Raw genomic sequence first — 18,859 nt, forward strand, 5'->3', positions numbered from 1 at the left:
GGGGAAGGTAGTGAAATAGTAAGCTGGAAGATACCAGAAAACATCAGATGCAGCCAGGACATTTGTTGGATTGCACATTTCCCAGTTCACAGGTAAATATTGTGGTAAAACTCAAATCCAATAACTATTATGTTGGCTTTGACTTTGATACTGACAACCAATGAATCAACCTCACTACTTCCCTTCTTTCTGTTCCCAGGTATCGGCCCAGTGTTAGGTCTCATCTTCATCCCTCTGATTGGCTCAGCCAGTGACCATTGCAACAGCAGCTACGGCCGCCGCCGGCCCTTCATCTGGCTGCTGTCCCTGGGAGTCCTCTTAGCCCTCCTCATCATCCCCCATGCCGACCTGCTGGCTGCCTACTTCTCCTGGGGCGGATGCGCCCTGCAGGTGGCCTTCCTCATCCTCGGTGTGGGCCTGCTCGACTTCTGTGGCCAGGTGTGCTTCACGCCGCTGGAGGCGCTCCTGTCTGACCTGTACCGCAATGAGGAGGACTGCAACCAGGCCTTTGCCATGTTCTCCTTTATGGTCAGCCTGGGAGGCTGTGTGGGCTACCTGCTGCCTGCGCTGGACTGGAGCCGGGGCCTGCTGTCAGTCTACCTGGGTGGCCAGGCAGAGTGCCTCTTCTTCATGCTCATCCTCATCTTCGTGACCAGCGTGCTGATCACCATGAGGGTGTCGGAGGAGCCGCCGTGCACCGCGGCCCTGGAGCCTGGTCCTCTCTTGGAGGCAGGTCGCTGTGGTGTGCCGCGCTCCTGCTGCTACCTGCCCAAGTCGGTTCCGCTACTGTGTCTGCTGAGGACGTGCTGGTCCATGACTCCGGCCATCTACCGCAGCTACTGCCACGTGCCCCGGGTGATGAGGCAGCTGTGCATGGCCCAGCTCTGCAGCTGGATGGCCGTCATGTCCTTCATGCTCTTTTACACAGACTTTATGGGGGAGGGGCTGTACGAAGGCATGCCCAGCGCCGCCCCGGGGACTGCTTCCAGGCAACGTTACGAGGATGGTGAGTTGACTCTTTTTTTGTAGATATACTGTGTGACTCTTTCACTAACTTTGGCAGGGCAAGCTTCAGAGTGCCTCTCAATCTCTCATGTAGACACTATTTGATATTATCACATAAACACTTGGGCTCGGCAAGCTCTGCTTCATTGGGACTATAGATCCTTGATATTTGATGGATTCACAATCAGAGAACCCAAAGTTCTCAAGTGGCCAATAGAGCAGTGGTGTAAAGTAACTAAGTAAAAATTGTTTGGAGTACTACTTAAGTCTTTTTTTGGGGTACCTGTACTTTACTATTTATATGTTTCACAACTTTTTTTTGTTTCACAATTTTAATCCACTACATTCCTAAATAAAATATGTACTTTTTACTCCCATACATTTTCCCTAACACCAAAAAGTACTTGTTGCATTTCGAATGCTCAGGCAGGACAACAATATGGTCCAATTCACGCACCTAGCAATATAACACGTTGTCATCCCTACTGCCTCTTATCTGGCGGACTCAGTGTTTGTAAATTGGAGTCTTGGAGTGTGACCCTGGCTGTCCATAAAAATGTAAAAAATAACATTGTGCTGTCCGGTTTGCTTAATATAAGGGATTTGATGTATAGCATTTCCTTTTCCTTTTTCCTTTTCCTCAAGTATAAAAATGTACTACTTTTTCCACCACTGTACTTAAGTACATTTCAATCCAGATACTGTATGTGCTGTTACAAAGAAGAAAAAAACATGTATATGCTATGAAGATGACACGTTTATAGTCGTAGCTACATCCATCGTAACAAGAAATAGTTGACAGTGGTGGTCATTTCAGCTCGTATTTTTTTTCAATCGCTATGACTGATTGGTGGCACATTCCACTAAGACAGTTTGCTCATAGTTGTGAGTTCTAGTCCCACGAGGCAGATATATATTTTTCTTCAAATCCTTTATTTACAATATTCATTCCGTTGCCACACACTTCTAATTCTGAAAAGTGAAAGCATACCTGTGAGAGGAGTCGCTCAATGCATTCTTACCTACAATGACGGCCTACCCCGGCCAAACCCGGGCGACGCTGGGTCAATTGTGCACCACCCTTATTTACGGTGGCACGGCCTCTGCAGAAGTCAGGGCATTCATACTTCTTGCGCTTCGCAGAGCAGCGCAGAGCAGCGCAGAGCTGTTGTCAAGGAAGTGAGTTTGTGTTTATACAGAACCTCTGAATCACCTACCATCAACCAATCATGTCAATGCAGAGCTATAAGTAGCTATATGGAGACCTCCGCATTGTTAAAAAATGTGGGAGGTGCGCGGCGATGCAATATGGAGCTCAATTTGGCCTCTGCATTCCTCCAGAGGAGGCCTCCATACCACATTTTCAGTTCAAGCATAAATTGGCTTTTACCCTTTAATAGTGTGGTTCCTAATCCCCTACACTCTTCGAAAAAAGATTGGTTGCAGATAGAACCCTTTTTGGTTCCAGGTAGAACCCTTTTGAGTTCCATGTAGAACCCTCTGTGGAAAGGGTTCTACATTGAACCCAAAAGGGTTCTACCTGGAACCAAAAATGGTTCTTCAAAGGGTTCTCCTATGGCAGGGATCTGCAACAGGCAGCCGGTGGGCCAATTTTTTATGACTAGAAAGATTACTAAAATCGAATGAATTCTGTTCCTAAGTAAACCCACAAATTAAAAAAAGAGATGTGATCGTGTCTCAATGTAATCAACATGTTAAATTATTGTTATTTTCAAATACAACCTTTTTTTAGATGTGGTCTGTGTACAAATTATAATATTTATTTTCCGTCCCCCCGACCATTCACGCCAACAAAAATCGTCCCGCGGCTAAATCTAGTTGCCTAATAGCCGAAAAACTCTTTTAGGTTCTTGATAGCACCATTTTCTCTAAGCGTGTAGAAGATTGCATAGCTTTATTGGATGAGAAGGGGAAGGTCACTGTAAAAGGAGAAGAGCACTGTCAGTGTCTTTGACCTTCAAACTGCATTAAATCTGACTGGAGGATCACACAGCAGCCCTGGTTCGGGGTGACCTGTGTGAGACAGGCATAGTATCCCAGACTCCCAGCAGAGAGAGGTGAGAGACAAAGAGAGACAGACCCAGAGCAAAAGAGACAAAGTGAGAGAGAAACCGAGAGTGAGCGCCCTCCAGGTCTCTTCTCTGTGTGTAGTGGAGCTCTGCAATGCTTCCTGCTTCTAGCTCCCTCTCTCTCTCCCATGCCTGCAGGACCATGAGGAATGTCACACTCACAGTGCATTAATGTCATAATCAGTGCACAAAGAGCATGTTAATTCAAGTACAGGACAGGCCAAGCACAAAAGTCTGAAGCCTGACATCATATTTATTGAAGTGATAACAAAGCATGTATTATTAAATCAAATCAAATCAAACTTTATTTGTCACATGCACCGAATACAACAAGTGTAAACCTTACCGTGAAATGCTTACTTACAAGCCCTTAACCAAGAAGAAGAGTTAAGAAAATATTTAAAGTAAAAAATTATAAAAAGTAACACAATAACAATAACGAGGCTATATACAGGGGGTACCGGTGTTTGGCCACGCAGTCGAGGGTGAACAGGGAGTACAGGAGGGGACTAAGTACACTCCCCTGAGAGAGATCAGCATGGCAGACGTGTTGTTGCCTACCCTTACCACCTTGGGGTGGCCGTCAGCAAGTCCAGGATCCAGTTGTAGAGGGAAGTATTTAGTCCCAGGGTCCTTAGCTTAGTGATGAGCTTCGTGGCCACTATGGTGTTGAACTCTGAGCTGTAGTCAATGAACAGCATTCTCACATAGGTGTTCCTTTTGTCCAGGTGGGAAAGGGCAGTGTGGAGTGCGATTGAGATTACACCCCATAATTGAGATTATCTTGTGTTAACCTTTTTTTTTTACCGCAATGTGTCTTTTCCTCCGTGAAGGTCTGATTGTATACCCTGAACTTCCAATGCTGGTTAAAGCTAATCTCATGCAGTGTTTGTAATGTGGGCTTAGTCCTTTGCTTTAAAACAGCTAGTCCATCCACATCCTTTTCCCATGTGATATTAGCTGCCATGTTGCTGAACTTGTGACCTATGCACTTACAGCCTACTGTAATATCAGTCCGCTTTAAATACTACAAATAAAGTCGGTCCGGGTAGTCGTCTTTCCATGGTAGTTGTAGGCCCCTTCATTTATTTATTTGGAATATAGATCCTCCTTGTAATGCCATGTAGACTGTAGAGGGTAGAACAAACTGGTTTTCAGACATATTTGAACTCAGGAGTCTGCACACTGAATTTCTCTTCAATGGGTGAGACCCTGAGCAGGCCCTGGTGGGACCCAGACCTGGGTTCAAATACTTAAATAAATAAATAAAAATAAACAAACCCTATTTCACCTTTATTTAACCAGATAGGCTAGTTGAGAACAAGTTCTCATTTACAACAGCGACCTGGCCAAGATAAAGCAAAGCAGGGCGACACAAACAATGACACAGAGTAACACATGGAATAAACAAACATACAGTCAATAACACAATAGAAAAAAAGTATATATACAGTGTGTGCAAATGAGGTAAGATAAGGGAGGTAAGACAATAAATAGGCCATAGTGGCGAAATAATTACAATTCAACATTAGCACTGGAGTGATAGATGTGCAGAAGATGAAGATAGCTGAATTCTTTGGAGCATTTGCAATATCCTACCTGGAGTGCCAGACAGGCAGGGTTTTCAGTTTTGGGACTATTCTATTAGTCCATTAAGCCAGGCAAGTTCAATCAAGCACATATTAAGTATTTGAAAAGATATCAAATAGTTTTTTAACCCAGATCTGGTGGAACTTGAGCAAGAGCTACCACCTCAGCAAACATGTCAATTTCGTCTGTGATGGTTTCCGATACAGTCCAGTCAAACTGTTTGCTGATCTTTAAATTCCTCACTGAGCAGATATCCTCTGTTGGCGTATGCAAACAGAATTACAAAACACATAAAGAACCATTAATGCAGCTATAGGTTAATCTGTGGTAAAGTGTGTTGTATATTTAGATGGGTTGAAAGTATGACGTGAAATGGAAAAAACACACAGATCATAACCCGGATCCTACAGTTGTAGTTTTGAATACTTAGTGTCCGGATGAGGCTACTGGTTGTATTTTACATTTGCAACCACTGCAGGTTGTGGTGTATTAGTATTGTGTTTGACCTTGGGTTGTTGCTGTTTGTGTATTGTCACACCCTGATCTGTTTCACCTGTCTTTGTGATTGTCTCCACCCCCCTCCAGGTGTCACCCATCATCCCCTGTGTATGTATACCTGTGTTCTCTGTTTGTCTGTTGCCAGTTAGTCTTGTTTGTTCAAGTCAAACAGTGTTTTGTGTCTCAGCTCCTGCTTTTTCCAGTCTCTCTTTTCTCCTGGTTTTGACCATTGCCTGTCCTGACTCTGAGCCCACCTGCCTGACCACTCTGCCTGCCCCTGACCCTGAGCCTGCCTGCCGCCCGGTACCGTTGCCCCACCTCTGGTTTACAGACCCCTGCCTGCCCTGACCTGTCTATTGCCTGCCCCTGTTGGAATATTAAACTATTGTTTATTCGATGTGGTCTGCATCTGGGTCTTACCTGATATGTACACCTGAGGCGATTAGCAATCTAATGGCTAGCTTACTAACTAAAATTAGAATAATGAAGAATTACTGTAAGCAATAACCATTTTTTATATATATGTATATATTTTTTTATTTAACCTTTATCTAACTAGGCAAGTCAGTTAAGAACAACTTCTTATTTACAATGACGGCCTGCCTGGGATTAAAAATAAAATAAATAAAATATAAATATAGGACAAAACACACATCACAACAAGAGAGGCAACACAACACTACATAAAGAGATATCTAAGATAACAACATAGCAATGCAGCAACACATGACAACACAGCATGGTAGCAACATAACATGACAACAACATGGTAGCAACACAACATGGTAGCAGCACAAAACATGGTACAAACATTATTGGGCACAGACAACAGCACAGAGCAAGGGCAAGAAGGTAGAGACAACAATACATCACACAAAGCAGCCACAACTGTCAGTAAGTGTCCATGATTGAGTCTTTGAATAAAGAGATTGAGATAAAACTGTCCACTTAGAGTGTTAGGGCATAGAATTAATATAACATAATATTTTATCTTAATTTGTTGCCACAATTTCAATCCTGTCTTGCAGGCATCCGTATGGGCAGCCTGGGCCTGTTCTTTCAGTGTGCTACTTCAACCGTCTTCTCCCTGCTCATGAGCCGACTGGTTTGCCATTTTGGCTCGCGCCGGGTCTACCTGAGCAGCATGGTGAGCTTCACCATCTCTGCCCTGGTCATATGTATGTCCAAGAGCGTGGTCCTGGTCAGCCTGATGTCAGCTCTGACAGGCTTTGCCTATGCCACGCTGCAGACGCTGCCCTACACCCTCACATGTCACTACCACAAGGAAATGGAGGTAAGGACCAAAAGGCACACTTACATACAGGACTCTGCACTGTGAATAGTGTATATTGGTCTTTCTATAAATTAGGGTACCAGTGAGGATTTCTTACAATTAACAGCTTGTTACAGCTGTTGATAAGTCATTGATAATGCCTTTTTCCTGTTATTACATTGATATAAGGGGGGTCATAGCTATATTCAATCAAATTAACAAGTTGATGTTTTACCCTTTATCATTGTTGGTGTCTTGACAGATTTGCCCAAAATCATGTGACATAAAACATAACTTTTCTATTCTTTCATTTATGGCAATGTAAGTTGTTCTTATATATGTTAAGCATTAGTCAGTTAAATTAGACATTGAACTTGAACCCTGTAAGAATCCTGGATCGAGCTGTCGGAACATGCAGTGTAAGTACAGGTACATTTAGGGTCTCCTTATGTTACTGGTGAAAACAGTATTCATGGGCACACAAATTCAAAATAATGTATGCATTGCAAAATCGAATGCTTCTAACTGATAGAGAGTCACCTTACCTTGATAGTTAACACCTAAATTGATACTGTCAATTTGATACTTGAAGTAGCTTACTTGAACTGGGAGCTCAGAAATTCAAGTACTGGAATCAGCCTACCTTGAAAATCAGACATGTCCTCAATTTGGTACGAGAAAAGTTATTGTAGCCAATTTATGTTCTCCTGCTCCCTTAACATTTTTTTGTGAGAGATGTGGCCACTCATTTATTTCCCTCCATTTCAATTGAAGGGTGTTGCTGTAAAACCACATGCGGTTATTATGAGGATGACATCTAATCTTGGCTTTCCATACAGATTCTTCCATTAAAAAAAGGAACCTTTTTTGGTCACTTTCTCAAACAGTGATGGTGAGATGAACGCTAAAGCTATTCATTACTTTGTGGGACTCTGTCGGCCCAAAAATCTTGAATATGGGACAGATGTTCCTCCCAAGTATCTGTATATATCACTACATTGTCAAGATAAACAGCGCACCTGGCCAGACCGGAGACAACCCTGTTCATAAGTCGCTGAAAAGTGGCAGGTATTTTACGCAGGCTGACACTCATAACTGAATGCGAGTACAGACAAGAGGGTGTAATAAAGGTAGAGATTTCACATGCCCTACCTGTCAGTGGCACCTGCCAATAGCCCTTTAACAGGTCAAATATGCTCAAACTTAGCTGCGCCAACCGGATCAACGCAGTCCTCCATCCGAGGAAGAGGAAATGAATCTGGCTTAGTGACACTGTTTACCTTACGGTAGTCCATACAAAATCTGTTTGTCCCATCCAGTTTACTGACCAAGATACAGGGAGAAGCCCAACTGGAGAAAGGCTCTGCTATATCTCTCCAGCATGTACCTGACCTCAGCATCCAGACAACGCCGTTTCTCTGAAGAAACTCTATAGAACCTCTGACGAATGGGGTCAGCATCCAACGTCAATATCGTGTTCTATTAAGTTTGTACGTGTAGGTGTATAAGAAAACAATCCTGGAAATCTCAGAATCAGACCGACCATCTCTTCCCACCCATCAACAGGTAGATGAGCGAGAAGGCTGTCTAAAACATCCAGTGTCTGATATAAAAAAAAATCTACCCTGCAGTATGCAATCATCGGGACCAGGAACTTCTTCCTCCCCATGCACAGACCTAGCATGACAAGAACCCAGCGAAATAACGGTTTCAGACAATATAACAGGTTCTATCGTCCTCTGTAGACACCCCCTGTTCAGCCTCAGAGGAACATGCATAATAGGGTTAACAGATTTACATGGCACAGTTGGTGTGCTTTTCTCCGTTCTGGAGTGGCAACTAGATAGTTTTGCTCAGTGCACTGGCTCACAACGGTATATGAACCTTGAAACTTAGCTTGAAAAGGAGAACCAACAATTGGCAGCAGAGCAAGAACCTGGTCACCTGGACTAAAGTGGCGAGGCTCAGTTCGCTGAACAAATATGCCCTTCATCCTCTCCTGTGAAGATGATAGCTTCTCTTTAGCCATCTCACCAGCGGCGTACAGGCATTGCTGGAAATCACACATAAAATAACAGGGACTGAGGGGCTCGGGAGACAGTGATTCCAAACAGTGAGGAACTGAGTCAAAGCTTTTAGCATGGACTTAGTCGTGATAGACCGGAGGGGATGGGCAGCAGGAAACCTAGTGGTCTGACATCACAGTGAACAAGTAACTACTACCCTTTTTAGAACGAGGCAGAGGACCAACAGTCAATAATCAGATATTCAAAAGGTTGGCTGAGTAAAGGAATCGAAAACAGTGGTACCTGCTTAATAGCTTGATTAGGTTTACCAGTTATTTTTTATATATTTTTTGTCTTTATTTAACTAGGCAAGTCAGTTAAGAACAAATTCTTATTTTCAATGATGGCCGAGGTTAATTGCCTGTTCAGGGGCAGAACGACAGATTTGTACCTTGTCAGCTCGGGTGTTTGAACTGGTAACCTTCCGGTTACTAGTCCAACGCTCTAACCACTAGGCTACCCTGCCACCCCTTAATTGACAGGTGTAACAAGTTTTGATGAACTCAGAAACATTCCCTCTTTAACCTAGGCCAAAGAAATGTCTTAATATGCGATTGTAGGTTTTCCTCACACCCATATGTCCAGCAACGTCGTTGTGGGAAGTTGTCAACACCAACTCACGAAGCTTAACTGGTACAACAACCTGACTAATAGCCTCCCACAAAACTACCACCATGACACCCACTTTCTCATCAGGACATCTTGGAGAAAATACCCATGGGCGACACCTCCCAACTGTTCCACAGGCACAATTTGGTCACGCAACTCTTCTAATGTGGGGTCAACCCGTTGCTCCTTGATTACATCGGAGTGGGGTACAGATGATGGGATAACAAGGAAAGTAGTGACAGATTTCTTTGTGCCATTCTTGTTAGCCGGCACAGTGACCAGGTTGCCACGGCTCATAGAACACGTCACAAGCAGAGAACACTTCTGAGAAACTCTGCGCACTCATCAGGAATCCCTACAAATGACAGCTTAGCGGAAATCACTAGAGATGGAAACACAACAGGTCATACACGCTCACTAGCCAAGTTACTCCCAAGGATAATGTCGATACCCTCAATAGGCAACGAAGGATGCACCCCCACAACAACCTCACCTTTCACCAGTCCACAATCCAACATCAGTTTATGCAATGGAACTGACAGTGTTCAAACCTATTCCCCTAATTAAAACACTATTCCCCAAATAAGTCTCAGCAGAGAAGGGTAACAGACTCCAACACAAATGACTCAGAGGCACCTGTGTCTCTCAGGATCTTCACTGGCACTAGGTCGTTACTTCCTAACATAGGCACAAAACCCTCCGTAATGAAAGGTAAATAGTCTGGGTCAATATGGACTTTGACATGCCCCTGGGCATGAGACAGTGTGTCAGGAGTGAACTGATGTGGGACAGGCACTGCTAACGCCTTCGGCTTAGATTTAACATAAGCGCAAGTGCTGAATTTACCCTGAGCCCTGAGAACCGGACATACGTTTTTCCAATGACCTGAGCCCTGACAGTGACACTTGACCAAAGTCAGCTTTACCACAGGAGTCAGGTTCAACCCCAGTTGAATGAAACTCTGCCCTTGCACCAGAGTATCTCGGTGACCGAAGCCCACATCTCGCTGAACGCCCCCAGTCACTCCGAATACTGGGCTCTGCAAAGACACTTGAGTCAAAACACTCATCCACCAAAACCGCAGCTTCATCGACAGTCTTTACTTTTCATTCGTTAATGTACGTGGCTATACGATCATGGATTGTGTCCTTAAATTAATCAAATCACACAGCCCTTGGAAAGTCATAACTGCAGGGACGGAACACCAGCGATTAAACTGAAGATAACTCACACAAACTCAACATGAGTCTGTCTATCATCCCTTTTTAAAGTTCTAAATCGTTGGCGGGAAGCCTCAGGAACCAATTCGTAAATCTATAACAGCCATTTTAACACTAAGAGCTGAATATGCTTCCTGCTCTTTACCATTCAACACACACTGCAACATTAAAGTGCGGTCAGAATCAGGCTAACTCTTAACGTCAGCAACACGCTCAAACAACGAAAAGAATGTCTCAGGGTCCTTCTCATTACATTTTGGCAACTAAGTTTCCAACAATATCAAATGTGTCCGGGGCACGACCCCTAGGTAAATCTGGGTCACCTTCCCAGAGCACACTCTCCCCTGAGAGCTTTCCTTCCCTAACCAACTCTAGCCGCTCTTGTTGCAGCTTGATTTTAGCATGCTCCAAATCCTGTTTAAATTCCAATTCCTTTTCATACTCTAGCTGTACCAGAAAGAGTTCTTTCTGCTGTTCAAAAAGAAGACTACTAGGGCTAACAGATGGAGCAGCTATTGTAACGAAACGGGGAGATGGCGAGTCCTCAACAGAAGCTGCCCCCGTGGTAACGTCTATATCACTCTCCATCAGATTGGCCTTCAAGATCAACCTAACAATTTCTGTTTTTTTTAACGTTTATCACTAATTTCAACCTTGTAGTGTTCAGCCATCTTCAACAGCTGTTCTTTAGTACATAATTCTAACCGTTCCTCTGATGGAAAGCGAATGAACTCATCTACGTAAGACGCCATAGTCACAAGTAAATACAAAAAAAAATAATCTCGCTCTTCCCCTCTGCTGAGCACACCAGACCACAACCAGAGAAATGACAATCACACTGGGCATCACAAGAGAGATGATATGTAGAGCTTCCCCAAAACCTAAAATAACTCAACCCTAGTCTTCGCGCGGATTTGCGGGAGGTAAATACGCACTGTAGCCCGCTGGGAAGGGGGCACACTGGCAGACTCCCCTAAGTCACCGATGTGCTTTAAGTGTCAGCTATCTGAGCAGCTTACCGATCGCTGCAGCTGTACACAGCCCATCTGTAAATAGCCCATCCAACTACCTACCTTATCCCCATATTGTTTTTAAATGATTTTTTGCACACCAGTATCTCTACTTGCACATTATCATCTGCACATCTATCACTCCAATGTTAATTTGCTAAATTGTAATTACTTCACTACTATGGCCTATTTATTGCCATACCTCCTCACGCCATTTGCACACACTGTATATATACTTCTATTGTGTTATTGACTGTACATTTGTTTATTCCATGTGTAACTGTTGTTTGTGTCGCACTGCTTTGCTTTATCTTGCCCAGGTCGCAGTTGTAGGCCAGTTGAGAACAAGTTCTCATTTACCTGGTTAAATTTTTTTTAAACATTTTAAGTGCCCCCGAGACAATTGCTCAGTCCACAGACACCATAAAAATAACAAAACAAAGGAACCATGCCCAACATATTCCAAAGTGAAACACATCGCTAAGCCTAACAGGGGGAAAAGAAAGGCTATAGCTCCGGGTAGCAAGTTTCACTACCGTACCCAAATCTCCCACTGAGGTACACAGCCGACTGTACTCACCTCAGACCGATGTCCCAACAGCGAGTAGAGCAAGTGTCTCCAGCCTGGGCAGGGGCCTGGAAACTAACCAATGTACTCTCTCCAATGCAGCGCACAACCAACTATCCACCGCAGTGGCAAGTTTACCAAACAAACAAAGGCAACCAACTCTGGGCACCAAACATTACAACTCAAAAAAGCTGTAACAAAAATGCAAAAAGCACCTACAGAGTTTAACATTAACTCAATTTTTTCTCCCAAACACAATACACATACTAGTAAGCCAAACGATACTAGTATTAGACCTTCATAATGCAACAAAGTGCTATTCACCAAAATGTCTAGGAACCAACCTTATGATCCCGGACAAGCCCCCACTTGTCACGAACCGGCTCGAAGTTCATGACAAAAAGGGAGACAATGTGGAGATGGGGAGTAACAAAATATATTTATTAACTGAAGTAAACTAAATACAATTAACAATGGTGCGTGTGTGTGTAGTCAGTAGTGTAAGTGAGTGGTTGCATGCATAAATGTGATAATGAGGGGTGTTGAAAGGTGCCAAAGCAAACAAATAAAATGGCCACAAACAAGCAAACAAACAAAACCGTCACAAACAAACGGCCACAAACGAACAAACAAAACGGCCACAAACAAACAAAAACGGCCACAAACAAACAAACAAAAACGGCCACAAACAAACAAACAAAAACGGCCACAAACAAACAAACAAAACGGCCACAAACAAACAAACAAAACGGCCACAAACAAACAAAACGGCCACAAACAAACAAACAAAACGGCCACAAACAAACAAAACGGCCACAAACAAACAAAACGGCCACAAACAAACAAAACGGCCACAAACAAACAAAACGGCCACAAACAAACAAAACGGCCACAAACAAACAAAACGGCCACAAACAAACAAAACGGCCACAAACAAACAAAACGGCCACAAACAAACAAAACGGCCACAAACAAACAAAACGGCCACAAACAAACAAAACGGCCACAAACAAACAAAACGGCCACAAACAAACAAAACGGCCACAAACAAACAAAACGGCCACAAACAAAATCTAACAGTATGTCTACATGGAGAGAGTCTCCTCAATGAATGGGGAAGAGGTGTATTTATCCCGGAACACACCCGAGCCCAGGTGTGTCCCATTTCGCTGACGACCCTCCCGACTCCGCCCACCGACATCATATAAATGAAAACAAGAGCAAAGAGAGAGAATTCGGCAGACAGAGTGGGAGAGTCATCACTGTGGAGTTATGGGCCAATTTGCATATATTCACTGTGGAACTGCATGAATTTTTTTTTAAATTTTTGTTTCAAACCATTTTGACATTTTTGGATCCCAATGTCACACATTGGCCCCATTGTTTATAGAAAGACCCATATGGGATCATATTCTAACCCTGATACATTTCTGTTGACTCCTTTCGACGCTATAGGAGTCAACAGCCATGTATCGGCTGAGTCAACAGCCATGTATCGGCTGAGTCAACAGCCATGTATCGGCTGAGTCAACAGCCATGTATCGGCTGAGTCAACAGCCATGTATCTTACTCATATTCCAATACAAACAAACGCTCACATCTTGCGCATAATTTTTCTAGCTCTCTCCTGACACATTCATATCTAGCCCTACACACACAAACTCCCTTGCACACACTGCCTAGGCCTAGACTGTATATTGAATGTACTTGTATCTCCTTGCATTTCAGGTTTACATGCCAAATAAGAAAACCAAAAACATGCTTAAGAACGGGATTGCGGTCAAGCGTGACTCGATCACTCATTTGACAGCCATGGACGAGGAGGGGGGGCTGACCCACAAACTGGGGGACACCAACGGGCATGCCATCTTCAGCCAGGAAGACTCAGACTACTACCTCCCTCCCCACGGCCAGAATGGATCGTCCCTCAGTGCCACGGCCCCCGAGCAGGATGAACCGGAGGGCTACGAGAAGCGCGGTGTAGGGTTGGACTTTGCCATCCTGGACAGCACCTTCCTCCTCTCTCAGGTCTTTCCCACTCTTTTCATGGGCATGATTGTTCAGTTCACAAAGTCCGTCACTGCCTATATGGCCTCCTCCGCCATCTTCGGCATCATCGCCATTTATCTGGCCAACCAGATCATCTTTGACCAAAAGGACCTCAATAGCTGAAAGATTCAGTAACCAGGAGAGAAGGAATGCACGACTGCTTCCAGCATGCAACACTCCAGTGTCATCGCTGGCCGTTGCTATGGCTTTACCAACACATTGCAATGAGGCAGCCTGTCTGTACGTTTGTATGTATGTGTGCTGCAGAATTAAAAGAAAATGTAAACCCGTGACAATTGTTACCTCCAGAGATTACTGCAGGCAGTTACTATGGCTACGAGAGAGAAACTGGCTGGCATTAGCTGGTCTGTTGACACTGTCTGTGTACTTAAGAGTGTTTCTCACCTTGTTCCCCTCAGTCACATAGAAGACCGCTCAGATAGGTCCCTTCACCTTCTCCTCAGGTACAACTAGCTACACAGCTTGATCAGACTCCATCAGACCTTAGACAACTGAAATGATGTATTACCATTTTACTCTCATCTATGTGTGAAGTGGTGGAGTTTGTCAATGCTATATCTTTAAAATAGTCTGATTTTAGTCGAAGTCAACAGGAGATTATTGGTCAGTTCTCATGCAGACTGGCCGCGGGAGATAGGAACAAGTTAATCTGGAGAGCCCATTACCTGCTTGGGAAAGAATTTCTGTCTGTTTGTTGTTATCAGCCAGGTTGAAATATTGGGAATGTTAAGTGTCACTGGCCCCTAGTGTTGGATGTTTTTGGGGAATTAACAGGTTTATCATATATCCTTTGTATATGAATACAGTACATATGTGTATCCCTATGGGAATTTATTATGCGACCTGTTTGGTAGAGGTCATCTATGAGGTCATCTGTGTAACTGCATTGTTGTTAGGATGAAGTGGTTCAAAGCTTTCATTGGAATTTTTTTCTCCCTCTTTTCAAGAAATATCAGACAGTGCCATATAGTGCCATTCATTACATAATCTCTACTGCCATTATCATCCCATGTTCAACCTCATGACAATCTAGGAAAGTAAATGAGGTGAATTATCCAACACTTTAAAAATCCAGGTACATTTATTTTCAGAACTCCATTAATATTCCCATGAGCAAAATACCAAAAAGTCATACTAGCAACACTGCAGTGATACTGTGAACTGGGTTCCTGAAAATAGTTTTGGTATGATGACAGTTCTCTGTGTTCTGTTAATTTTTTTATACTTTGCTCTGTGTACCATAAGTGTGTTTGTGCGTGCGTGCGTGCGAGAGAGAGAGAGAGAGAGAGAGAGAGAGAGAGAGAGAATTTCAAAGTGCAAGTGTGAGTGCCGTGAAGAGAGCAGTGCAACATGGTATGACTTTGGATAAGTGCATTCTCTCCTCACCTAAGAGAATACTGCAGTCTTTCTATATCTCATCTGTTACTGTATATTTAAATAATAGTTTACATTTTAGCAGACACTCTTACCCAGAGTGACTTAAAGTAAGTAGTGAGTGAGTGCATACATTTTCATAATCAAAATATAATAACCAAACATCATTGCATAAATGGACTATTAAATTATGAGGTTGCTAAATACAGTTGGTACTATTGGATATACAGTGCATTCGGAAAGTATTCAGACCCTTGACTTTTTCCATATTTTGTTACGTTACTTCCTTATTCTAAAATTGATTGAATTGTTTTTTTCCTCTCATCAATCTACACTCAATACCCCATAAAGACAAAGCAAAAACAGTTTTTGAAAATGTATTAAAAATATATTTTTTAATGTAAATATCACATTAACATAAGTATTCAGCCCCTTAACTCAGTACTTTGTTGAAGCATATTTGGCAGTGATTACAGCCTTGAGTCTTCTTGGGTATGACGCTACAAGCTTGACACATCTGTATTTGGGCAGTTTCTCACATTTCTCTCTGCAGATCCTCCCAAGCTCTGTCAGGTTGGATGGTTGGATGGAGAGCGTTTCTGCACAGCTAGATGTTCAATCGGGTTTAAGTCCGGGCTCTGGCTGGGCCACTCAAGAACATTCAGAGGCTTGTCTGGAAGCCACTCCTGCGTTGTCTTGGCTGTGTGCTTAGGGTCGTTGTCCCAGTCTGAGGTCCTGAGCGCTCGGTATTTTGCTCCGTTCATCTTTCCCTCGATCCTCACTAGTCTCCCAATCCCTGCCGCTGATAAACATATCCAAAGCAAGATGCTGCCACTACCATACTTCACTGTAGGGATGGTGCCAGGTTTCCCTCAGACGTGATGCTTGGCCTTCAGGCCAAAGAGTTCAATCTTGGTTTCATCAGACCAGAGAATCTCGTTTCTCATGGTCTGAGAGTCTTTAGGTGCCTATTGGCAAACTCCAAGCGGGCTGTTATGTGCCTTTTACTAAGGAATTGCTTCCGTCTGGCCACTCTACCATAAAGGCCTGATTGGTGGAGTGCTGCAGAGATGGTTGTCCTTCTGGAGGTTCTCCCATCTCCACAGAGGAACTCTGAAGCTCTCTCAGAGTGAACATCGGGTTCTTGGTCACCTCCCTGACCAAGGCCCTTCTCCCTCGATGGCTCAGTTTGGCCAGGCGGCCAGCTCTAGGAAGAGTCTTGGTGGTTCCAAACTTTTTCATTTTATAATGATGGAGGCCACTGTGCTCTTGGGGACCTTCAATGGTGCAGACATTTTTTGGTACCCTTCCCGAGATCTGTGCCTCAACACAAATCTGTCTCGGAGCTCTACGGACAATTCCTTCGACCTCATTACTTGGTTTTTGCTCTGGCATGCACTGCCAACTGTGGGACCTTATATAGACAGGTGTGTGCCTTTCCAAATCATGTCCAATCAATTGAATATAGCACAGGTGGATTCCAATCAAGTTGTAGAAACATCTCAAGGATGATCAATGGAAACAGGATGCACCTGAGCTCAATTTCGAGTCTCATAGCAAAGTTTCTGAAAACATACACTACCGTTCAAAAGTTTGGGGTCACTGAGAAATGTCCTTGTTTTTGAAAGAAAAGCAAAAAAATTGGTCCATTAAAATAACATCAAATTGATCAGAAATACAGTGTAGACATTGTTCATGTTGTAAATGACAATTGTTGTTGGAAACGGCTGACTTTTAATGGAATATCTACATAGGCGTACAGAGGTCCATTATCAGCAACCATCACTCCTGTGTTCCAATGGCACATTGTGTTAGCTAATAAAAGTTGATCATTTTAAAAGGCTAATTGATCATTAGAAAACCCTTTTGCAATTATGTTAGCACAGCTGAAAACTGTTGTGCTGGCCTTCTTTAGACTAGTTGAGTATCTGGAGCATCAGCATTTGTGGTTTCGATTACAGGTTCAAAATGGCTAGAAACAAATAGCTTTCTTCTGAAACTCGTCAGTCAGTCTATTCTTGTTCTGAGAAGTGAAGGCTATTCCATGCGAGAAATTGCCAAGAAACTGAAGATCTTGTACAATGCTGTGTACTACTCCCTTCACAGAACAGCGCAAGCTGGCTCTGATCAGAATAGAAAGAGTGGGAGGCCCCGGTGCACAACTGAGCAAGAGGACAAGTACATTAAAGTGTCTAGTTTGAAAAACAGATGCCTCACAAGTCCACAACTGGCAGCTTCATTAAATAGTACCTGCAAAACACCAGTCTCAACGTCAACAGTGGCGAGGCGACTCCGGGATACTGGCCTTCTAGGCAGAGTTGCAAAGAAAAAGCCATATATCAGACTGGCCAATAAAAAGAAAAGATGAAGATGGGCAAAAGAATACAGACACTGGTTAACTTTTTTTTTAAATCACAGATTTACTTTTTGGAAATTCCCCCCACACTCAGAAAATACTCATCTGAGTTACTGTAGAACATAAGGACATACTGCCAGACCGCTTGGAAAAATAAGTCAATTTTGCAAGTGCCTCTATTAAAAATGTCAGTATTTTTTGTACATATGTCGGTTGTTATTGTTCTTTTAAAAATCATAAGCACATATTAAAGTATTTTGCCTTCTTTTCATTGCATCTGTCAAAGGTGTAAGGTGCAAAAGCTATTTCTGTGAAAAAATGATAAATTATTATTTAGTATAGATGTGGTATAAAGACATCTTCTGCTCTATAATTTATTGGGATATTCTTCCATCCCACTCTTTCATCATTGGCTGCTTACTTTTAGATAGTTTATTGATCTCGACTGCTGTCACACAGTTCATGATTTCCTGGTTGATCATGCAGAATAGTACACTCATGATATTTAAAAATATGGTTTTGTTTGCTTTAAAGTTAAATATATATATATATATATATTCATTCCTCCTGACCATATCCTGTATTAGTTCTGGTTTTAAAAGAGCAACTTTGCTGAATGTGCATTTCCTGATGATGACTAATGCCTGTGCAGAATATGGTAAACGCATCGTGTATCATTATTTATTTGTAAATAGGAAGTAGTCAATACGGTTGCATCTGGGTCAATTAAAACGATTGTTCCTCTGTTTTGAGTTCCCCCCATATTTAGTTTTTTGTTGATATTTCATAGACATAAGTAACCATTGAATTTCAACAAGTTAGCAAATGTTTTGGTCCTTTATTTGTCCAAATGCCCAGTGTTTCGGTTAGTTGTGCTTCATGATAGCAAGTGCCAAGGATCTTCACATTGGGTCTATTTGCCGATGACTGTATGATTATGAATCTGCTATTATGTCCTCAGTTTTCACTGATGCTCCGAATGTGTTGTCCTTGGTATTTTCAGCCTTCATAGAAATCGAATCATTGTTATTATAAATCCAGATTGGGTATCAATGTGCAGTCACCAAATATATTTGTATACAAATAAACGTACTGCATTGTAAAGTGCTTGTCTGAGATGTTGTATGTCA

General features: G+C 42.9%; 1 protein-coding gene across 1 annotated transcript in view; it reads left to right on the plus strand.

The window, feature by feature from the left end:
* The window catches only part of LOC109867797 (solute carrier family 45 member 3-like), a 56,850-nt gene extending 41,182 nt beyond the window's left edge, over positions 1-15,668 (plus strand). The window contains exons 3-5 of the mRNA XM_020457094.2: positions 200-1,006; positions 6,212-6,477; positions 13,658-15,668. Coding sequence (XP_020312683.1) covers positions 200-1,006; positions 6,212-6,477; positions 13,658-14,101 — 1,517 coding nt within the window. The 3' untranslated portion in view covers positions 14,102-15,668. The remainder of the gene's footprint in view (positions 1-199; positions 1,007-6,211; positions 6,478-13,657) is intronic.
* The last annotated feature ends 3,191 nt before the right edge of the window (positions 15,669-18,859 follow it).

Source organism: Oncorhynchus kisutch, linkage group LG22 (assembly GCF_002021735.2).
Source record: "Oncorhynchus kisutch isolate 150728-3 linkage group LG22, Okis_V2, whole genome shotgun sequence".
NCBI classification, from domain to species: Eukaryota; Metazoa; Chordata; class Actinopteri; order Salmoniformes; family Salmonidae; genus Oncorhynchus; species Oncorhynchus kisutch.